The sequence below is a fragment of the Pinus tabuliformis genome, chromosome J (genome assembly GCF_031772625.1).
Source record: "Pinus tabuliformis cultivar Carrire ecotype Pingquan chromosome J, CPIR1, whole genome shotgun sequence".
Classification (NCBI taxonomy): Eukaryota; Viridiplantae; Streptophyta; class Pinopsida; order Pinales; family Pinaceae; genus Pinus; species Pinus tabuliformis.
The window spans coordinates 435,252,349-435,262,461 of NC_142295.1; the positions used below are offsets into that span (position 1 = coordinate 435,252,349).

Genomic DNA, 10,113 nt, shown 5'->3' on the forward strand with positions numbered 1-10,113 from the left:
TTTTCTATTATTAATAATTTTCCAAATATTTTCTTCTTATATTATGGAATTTTCCATAAAGATTTTGTTTGGCTTATTATTATTATTTTTGCTAAAAAATTTCTTCTTATATTACGGAATTTTCCAATTTTTTTTGTTTTGATTATTATTAATTGTTCAGATTAAATGCTTCTATGGTTCATGATTTAAGCCATGATCCTTAAGAAAAATTACTTTGTAAAATATATATTTATGAAAATGATTAAAATACTATTAAAAATAAATTAAATTTAAAAAAAACTAAAAAATTTATTAATAAATGTTTAAAATTATATAATAATATACATTAAAAATTCAACATAACAGTGACAACTATAGAAATTGAATATAATTTAAATATAGATAAAAAATAATAATTTTATCTTTTTCCAAAGAAAAAAACGAACTTCTTATATTAATAAAAAGTTTCATGTACATACACAACTCTATTGCTGTTGTAACTGTTTGATTATACAAAAAATCTCATAAGAGAGTATTTCTTCTCTTCCCGAGAAGAGATCATTTCACCACCGATCTTGTCCCTTGACTTTTCCATGTGTCCATCTTGTTCCCGTTTTTTCTGACAGTTTCATAAAGCAGAACAAAAAGAGAAAAATATATATGCCTTGCTTTCACTTTCCACTGTAACGCCAAAAATACTGTTTCAGCAGTATTTTTTAGTAGACAAAACAAACAGAAAATTTTGCTGATCAACTGGTTTTATTGGAGAATTCCTGCATATGGAGGCTGGTCCGAGGCAAAGCTTTCCCCGTTTAATTCCTCCCTTATTCTCCAACTACCCACAGATTGTTCAATACCGTCTTTTGAAAGTTTGTCTGCCAGATCATTTCGTTCCCTGTAAATATGATTAATGGACAGCGAAATAAAAGACAATTTTGAATTTTGAATTTCTTCAAATAAAGGTTGTAAAGCATAATTTTTGCATCTGCTCCGTCCATTTAACCAATTTATAACATTTAGTGAATCTCCAAATATTTGAACTGTGAGGGTGTTTTTTTGAATCAACCAGCATAAGAGATATTTTAGAGCAGATAATTCAGCAAAATTATTTGATCCACTTCCCAGACCGATGGATGCTTTAAAAGAATGAGAGTTGTTCAAATGAATAACAATTCCTGCACCAGCTTTGTTTTCCTGGGAGGCACCATCAAAATAAGCCCAGGGAACCCCTTCCTTTATTTGCTCCTCCGCCACCTTCCGAGGTTCCCTCTCATTCTCATCATCCGGGATAATTGAGTATATGGCCATACATTGAGTCAATATTTGGAGTGCCTCTGTTTCCTTCTCCTGAAAGATAATTCTGTTCCTGGCTAACCAAATTCCCCAACTTATGATGGGGGGCAGATTCCTTAACTTTTGATCAGGAACTTTGTTAAATAATAATTTTATCTTAATTATTAAAATAAAATAAATTCATTTAATAAAATTTTTATATTAACTCTATAATTTAATATTATTAATTTTCATTAAAAAATATAGAAATAAAAAAATATATTATAACAATATTCTTAGAATCACGAGGAAGGTAGGACTACAATCTAATTATGTGAAAGCAAATTAAGTACATCAATTTTGTAATGGTAAAATGTGAATGGTTTATCTTCTTAAATAAAGGAATTAAAACAATCCCTTTTTAATAAATATAATTATATATTCCTATAACTAACAATTCTAATTTTTAGATTTAATTCTCTTACTATTAATTTAAATTATTTTATTTTAATATAGATTTATAATATCATTATTATAATTTAAATTACTCTTTATCTTACCCTTATATTGCTCCTTATTTTTTAACTTTGATAAATAAGTATTATTTTAAATTTAATCTAGTTTTTAATTGATTGTTTTTAATAATTCATTTATAAGTAAGGGTATAAAACAACCCTTTAACTTATACTTTAATAAGAATATATCACGCTATTTATATATTGCTCTATTATGTATATATCTAATGACTTTTTAACCAACTTTTAGTTACTCTAGTTTTTAGATGTAATAACTTTGTTGACTAACTATAAATTAAATTAGGTTATTATTTTATTTTTAATACATTTGTATAATGGTGAGGGTATAAAAAGGGTCATTTTAATAAATAACTGGGGAAACTTATCTAATTAAATAATTGTTATTATCATGATCCAACTAACTGGCCAAATCTAGCCGTTATCAATATAGTCGTTGGAAGTTCTGCTCTATTTAACATGCTAGGCCTGATCTATTCATTCAACATCATGTGATTTACGTCGAAAGAAACTCTCTTAAACTTGATATGGATCACAGAAGCCTCAATACAACAAAGGAAACATTTTATTTAATATAGTATAAATTTTTGAGATTAAGGAAATATTATAATTAGCATTATATATATATTAGATAATTTCGTATATTAGAAAGCGAGTTAAGATGAATTTAAATTATAATATATATATATATATATATATATATATATATGAGGAGGGTTTTTAGTGATGGAAAATTTTCATTAAGATATTTTTTTTACTAGATTTTGTTTATTAATTAATAATATAAAAAATTAAATTTTGTTTATTAATTAATAATATAAAAAAATTAAATTTTAAATTTGAAAAGATTTGAATTGATTCAAATTTTCTAGAATCGATTTAAATTTTCCAAAATCTTTAAAAAATACCTTTATTTATTGATGCCAATTAAAACCTATTTAATTGGATGATATTAGAGATATCATTTACCTTGCATTAAAACTTAGATTTTAATAAAACTCTAATCATTAATGAAACTTACGTTATGATTTATATTATATTTATTATTGGAAAAAATAATTTTCTTAAAAGATTAAGTAATTTCTAAATCTATAATGAAGTTATTTTAATTCAAAAGTTTATTAAATTCTACATAATTCTCATTGTATTTCTGGACATGTTAATTTGGATTGCAAATATCCTTTATATAAATACTAGTCTCATGTCACTACAACCATTTTATATTCATGTTAACTCCATCCCTATTAACCATCAAGTGGGATAAAAAAAAAAATGAGATACACATTAAAGATTTAATATGAAATAAAGTTGACCTACATGTTTATATATTAATGTTTGATATTCTTTTCTTAAATATTGTTTTTACATAGTATTTTTGTTTTCAATATTTTAATTAATAACCATAAATGTTACACACCTCATCTATATTAAGTTGTGTTACACACATGATGTGAATAAGTTTAATCAACAAAAAAAAACAAGTATTTTCTTCTTATAGATTACATATTCAAAACTAGAAAATATAAAATATTAATAAATCACGTAATGAAATAATTGTTGAAATATAATATCTTACAAATAAAATAATCTCATATTTAATTTATTATTTAAATGCACACTATTAAAATTAGATAACTGTTAATTATTAAGTTTTAACCTATTTAAAATTTTAAATTCTTTATAATCTTTTTTTTTTTTTAAAGTTTAATCATTCATAAATAAAAACCTTTAATTTTTAACTTTACACTAATATAGAGATTTTTTTGTCTCCATTACCTTATTATTTCATTTTTAACTTTACATCGGGATAGAGATTTTTGTTTCCACCATGTTATTATTTCAATCATTGAAGTGTATGATTAAAGCTTTGATTTCTTTATCATTTTATAATTACCAAGTTTAAACCTCTAACCATTCATAGATTGTATTTAAAAACCTTTTTCTTTACACTTATGTATAATATTATTTTTTTAAAACTAATTTCTATTTATCCTTAAGGATTATATCATTCCCAAAATCCCATCTCTTAGTGGCCTACCAAATTGAAATCAAGTCACTCACAAAACAACAAAGCATCATTCTAAAAAGATTTAAAAACCTTTTTCTTTACACTCATGTATAACATTATTTTTTTGTAAATTAATTTCTATTTATCGTTAAGGATTATATCATTCCCAAAATCCCGTCTCTTAGTGGCCTACCAAATTGAAATCAAGTCACTGACAAAACAACAACGCATTATTCTAAAAAGATTTAAAAACCTTTTTATTTACACTTATTTATCACATTATTTTTTTGTAAACTAATTTCTATTTACCGTTAAGGATTACATCATTCCCAAAATCATGTCTCTTAGTGGCGTACCAAATTGAAATCAAGTCACTGACAAAACATCAAAGCATCATTCTAAAAATAAACCATATGTCTAACAATTGTTAAAGTGAAATCAAAATTGACCGAGCATTGTAAAGATAGTGCCTAGATTTAACAACCATACAACCATATACTAAGAGTGTGCCAACAATGGAAGGTCTGACAAAACCAAAAAACCAAGTAAGAAAAGGAACATAATTCATGAGAGAAACTAATGAGAAATGTGTGCCTCTAGCGTTCCCATGGTTGCAATCGCTCAGACCTAGGCTAGGAATAATATGAACTTCAATCCTCTTGAGTCACACTCCCATTTCCTTTTGATGGAGCACTACATCATCTAGCATTAACACTATTTATTCCTTAACATCATTTATGTTTATAATAAGTCAGCCCAACAACATCTTCATTCTCCAATATAAGTTTATTGTAAACATGTATTGTTTTTACCGACCATGGGTATGTCTCATGTCAAGAACCCAATCTCTTATAGCTGTAAGCACCTCAAAGTTTGATAAGACATTTCTTTCCATTGCAATAACCTCCTCAAAGTCCTTAAGCTCCTCTTGGACCTTCGCTAGAACTTTCTCCCTGAATGATATAACAGATGTTGCTGCCCTTAGATGGGTTTTGTAGCCGGTTTGACTACCTTGACCTTAACTACCACAACAACTACTAGTCCTGTGCGCTATGGGAAATGCACCAAATACCAATACAGCGATAAAGACCTCAAACCCAGACTTAATAAATGATACAAGTTGACAACACCAAGAATCTACAACCACTCACAATGTTCATGGTAGGTGGAGAAAGGCGAGATCTTAAGTGAACATGACTAAAACCCAAGCAACACTCTTAAAAATAAGAGAAAGTTGAAAATGATCACATTGGTTGCCATTGTTATATACAACTCGTGAGGTGATGAGAAATGAAGTAAAATTCATTGCCATCTAACCCAAGCCTCATGTGAATGAAATTTAAATACAAAGGGAAAAAAAATTATAACTACCTTGCTTGTCACTCCCCTGCACACTACTTAAACACTCCCAATAGGATGGCACATTTGTTTCTCTTTAAATAAATAAGATATTAACGTCTTTGATACATTTCTTTTCAACCATTCAAAAGCCATATAACACTATGTTATACCGACCTTTTCATATAGCTTTATACTCATTTAAAATATAGATTTAATAACTTTAAATAATTCGAAGATAAGTCGTTTGAAAACAAAGTTATTATCATTGAAACAAAGTTATTATCATTAATCAAAATTCAAACCATGAAAACAAAGTTATTACCATTAATCAAAATTCAAACCACCAAAAACATAAGGAATCAAAAGCATAAAACAAATAGCTATTTACTTTTTAATAATGTGTTCAAGGGTGTCCGAATTTGATAATTAAAAAAACAGATTAAAGTTATTATCATTAATCAAGATTCAAACCACCAAAAACATTAGGAATCAAAAGCATAAAGTAAATAGCCATTTACTTTTTAATAGTGTGTTGAAGGGTGTTCGAATTTGATGATTAAAAAAATAACTTTTCATTAATTTAGAATTTTTATTTATTTTTAAATTATTTAAATTAAAATTGACTTTTCATTAATTTAAAATTTCTATTTATTTTTAAATGATTAAAATTAAAATTGATTTTTTAAATTGTAATAAAATTTAAATATTTTTATTTAATTTATAATTTAAATAAAAATATATAAAAATACCAAAACATAAAGAATCAAAAGCATAAAATAGATAGCTATTTACTTTTTAATAATGTGTTCAAGGGTGTCCGAATTTGATGATAAAAAAAAACAAATTTCATTAATTTAGAATTTGTATCAATTTTTTTGATGATTTAAATTAAAATTGAATTTTAAATTATAATAAAATTTAAATATTTTCATTTAATTTACCATTTAAATAAAAATATATAAAAAATATTTCCCCATATATATAATTTTCTATTTATATAAAATTTAAAATATTAAAAAATTGTTTAGAAGAGATATTTCGAAAAGGTAGGAGGTATAGGTTTATTTCTTATAGTAAGAAATAAACATAAATAAGCTATAAATAAAATAATAAATAAATTTTAAAAGGGTTTTTTAATAAGTTATAAAGAAATTAACAAATAATCGAGATGAGATTTTGATTGTCATTTTTTTGTTGTTGTTTTTTTTTCTAATTAGAAAAAAACCAACGGGCTTTGTATTAATAAAAGTTGTTTACAAGTGTCAAGTGTTAAGTTATTTACCAGTAAATCAATGCATAGTTTAATTTACAAAACAATATCGCAGCCTTAGTTTTTAATACTGACTATATAAAAAAAACACAATATGGCCATATTTTGTGTCACGTCAACACAAAATATCCAACATATACAACTAACAATGAACACAATATCAACATCCTTAAGGTTAATACTTATGTGAAGAGTATTTTCCCGGATCCCTGAAATGTACTGTTAGCAAATGCAGTGTATAAAATCTCCCCAGATAGATAGTTGTTCCCCACCTTGGATAATGCATCCACAATGCCATTTTGTTCCCTATATAAAAGAGAGAAGGTCACCCTCTAGAAAATTTCAGTTAATGCCTAATTCTTTGCAATCAGTTTATCAACAATGGAGAGTTAAAGGTAGACAACTTTGAAACCCACTCTATAACCACCTTAGAATCTCCACATACACCCATTGAATCGATAGATAGCCACTTTGCATAGTATAAAACCCTGCATAGGGTAATGACCTCCCCACATGTGTTGGAGCATACACCACCAGTCCAACTGGAATAATAATGACAACCACGATTTATAACTATGTAAGCTCAAAATTAATATTTATTGTTTTTGCCGCCTCATCAAAAACCCCATAGGGTGTATGCCCCAAATATTCCTTAGATGAATGTGTCTCGTAGGTCCCTTGTCAATCATAAGCCCAGTTCTATTGAAAAAAGAAGCAACCCTAATGCAAATGTAGTTTATATTCAGAGGATAATTTTCAAATATAATTGCATTACAACATATCCAAATTCCCTAGATGAGATGTAATGGATGAGTATGATATTCCTTGTATCCAGACATCCAATCCTACAAAGAAAATTCCATAGAAGACGAGTTCCAATCAACATGTATATTTAAAATTCGTAGCATGCCATACAATGTTGAAACAATGAAAGGGCATTTTAGAAAGAGGTGGACCACATCCTTCAGATTTGTTCTGCACACAATGCATCTACCTAGGCCAATGAATTCCCTTCGACATAAATTATCCCAAGTAAATATATTGTTTTTCTAATCCAACCAACCAAAACATTTAAGTGTAAGGGGGATGTTCCAACCCCAAATTTTCCTATATCATCTTCTTGTCACCGAATGTTGAGGCACAAGTGATATATAACAATATGCTTTCTCTAGTGAGATCTAACCCTCTAGAGTTTTATTGTCCCATGTGCAGATATCCTCCTTTTTAATTAATTAAATAACAATTAAGGATAGTTTATGCATATGCCTATCCCAAGACGCTGCCAATGCACCATATAACCCAAGATCTTGGGAGCTTGTCCATGAAGGATATAAGAAGGAAGAGAAAGTTGTAACATGAATTTGATTTATGAAATAAACACCCATATTATGAATCTTCTTAATAAGAGGAACAAGCAAGGCATGATCACCGTCGAATCCACAGATGGGATCTAGACCGATCTCCACCACAGAACTAGTCCCAATTTGCCATTTCAAATTCCCAATCAGCTAATGCTTAACTTTCACCATACTATTCCAAATGTATGATACAACACATGGAGCACGGGAACCTTCCATAATCCATGTCACCAAAGACTGATTTCTCAAATATTTTTCCCTTATGATCTGATCCCAAATGCCATCACTGTTTAGTGCATGCCATAAACTCTTCATCAGCAATGCCCATCCAAACTTTTTGATATCCTTGATACCCCAATATCCATCCTCCTTTTTCAAAGTAGTTTCCTCTAGACGAGCAAGGCGGATTTTATATATTTCTTTGGAACCTACTCAAATAAAATTTGATATATTAGAATTAATTCTTCTGGCAATGTATTTGGTATCAAATAAAGATGCATCCTGTTAGTGTCCTATATTATAGTAGTAAAAAAAGTTTAGTTTTTTCAATTTATTTTGGAAAATGTGTAAAGGTTGGGCTATGATCTCTTAGAGATCATGCTATTGGTCTTAGTAAAGAATGAAATATTTCATTTTTGATGTAATTATGTCTATGATATTCCTATTCCTATTTGTGTAGTGTGCACAAGGTAAATTTTTTTCTAAGATACTTATTAATGATTTACATATTTTATATTTGAATATATTTATTTATTTATTTTTTAAAATACTTTTCTTGGTGTGAAGAGATAGAATTATTATATAATTTTAAAAGTTAGTTCAAGTGGCTTTGAGTTAGACATACGATCTCTTCCCAAAATTCGAGGATTCATGTAAATTCTCTTGATCCCTTAGAGGTTACATTTCATGGTTTGTCTCATTCACCATTCACAACTCATGGAGAAGTACCTGAAAACATACAACTTAATAGTTTCCAACCTCTGAAGCACATAGAGTTTATCTCTGACATTGGTATGTTGATTCTCTCCCATTACCATCACCCGACACCCCATCAACAAACTCTAGGCATTGTCCTTTCAAATTAGGATGACACATAATCGCTTGCGAAGGAAACTGCGAGAGTTTAAATGCCACTCCCATCTATGATCCCTGGCATGTGAATCACTCTCGTGTTGGTTCATGCATGCGGGTCGACCCAATTTTTTTTATGCTTTTAGTTTGCATGGAATAAACTAAAGGGATTGGAGCCTCCCTCATGGTTCTGTTTGGCCTACAAATTTAGAATGGAGGATAAATGAGAAAAACATCTCTTGTATAAGGAACTAAACTTGAAATTAGATGAAAATTTACCCAAGTTGAGATTCTTATAATGTTATTTAACTCTTCCACTATAACTACAAAACTAATGTAATAAGATTTGGCCAAAATTATTCCTTAGAGGAAGGCGTACATTTCCACCTCGTTGTTGGAAGCTAGGCCCAAACTCCCTGAACATAGAAGTTATATTTGTAGCCCCCTAAAACCTACCACTCATAAATTTTAAAATTAGTAATAAATAATTTATCAAAATTAATTTCCCATGTTAAATTTTCCTAATTAATAATTATTTCACTAAATTGACACATGAATTTGTAACAATGTCATCATTAACCATAGGGTCCTTTATGTTAAATGATGCATTTTTTCTATTATTAGTACTTTTCTAAATATTTTCTTCTTATATTATGGACTTTTCCATAAAGATTTTGTTTTGGTTATTATTAATTTTTTTTTGTGAAACATATATTAATGAAAAATTATTAGATAGTATCAAAAACACATTAAATTTAAAAAAAAAACTCAAAACTTTATTAGTAAAAGTTTAACATCATATAATTATATATGCATTAAAAATTCAACATATTAGTTTTAGAAATTGAATATAGATAAAAAATAATAATTTTATTTTTATTATTAAAATAGATTCATTTAATCTCCGATGGGGTGAGAAACACGACAATCACTCTTACGTGTAGATGATAATGTCAAACACATGGCCGTCAGTGCGGAGGCTTGCCTACTTGTCCTCTCACGATGATCTTAGTACATGTAACATTAATGTTGGGCATGTGAATTTCTCATCATCGTTGTTAGGAGAGGAAGCGGGCAATCATCGAGGGTATATGGAGGGTGACACACCTCTGTTTTGACATGTGGCTTGGTTATTGTGGAATTTTGTTGGACGATGCTTGGGCTCAGATAATAGCGTGAACCTATGCGTTTGGCATCCTGCCTGGGACTAGTGGCACTTTTGCGGTCGGTGTCCCCTCCCCAAAATCATGGTAATTGAATTGGTTACTTTCTTTTCTGGCA

The 10,113-nt window shown here is 28.4% G+C and overlaps 1 protein-coding gene across 1 annotated transcript; it reads right to left on the reverse strand.

The window, feature by feature from the left end:
• Positions 1-738: 738 nt before the first annotated feature.
• LOC149227672 (uncharacterized) lies at positions 739-1,287 on the reverse strand. The gene has a single exon (XM_089380572.1). It carries the CDS (start codon positions 1,285-1,287, stop codon positions 739-741), a length of 549 nt encoding a protein of 182 aa, XP_089236698.1.
• Positions 1,288-10,113: the final 8,826 nt, after the last annotated feature.

What these genes read in the sequence shown, in the direction of transcription:
- LOC149227672 (XM_089380572.1), bottom strand. Translation starts at nt 1,287, where the DNA reads ATGGCCATATACTCAATTATCCCGGATGATGAGAATGAGAGGGAACCT.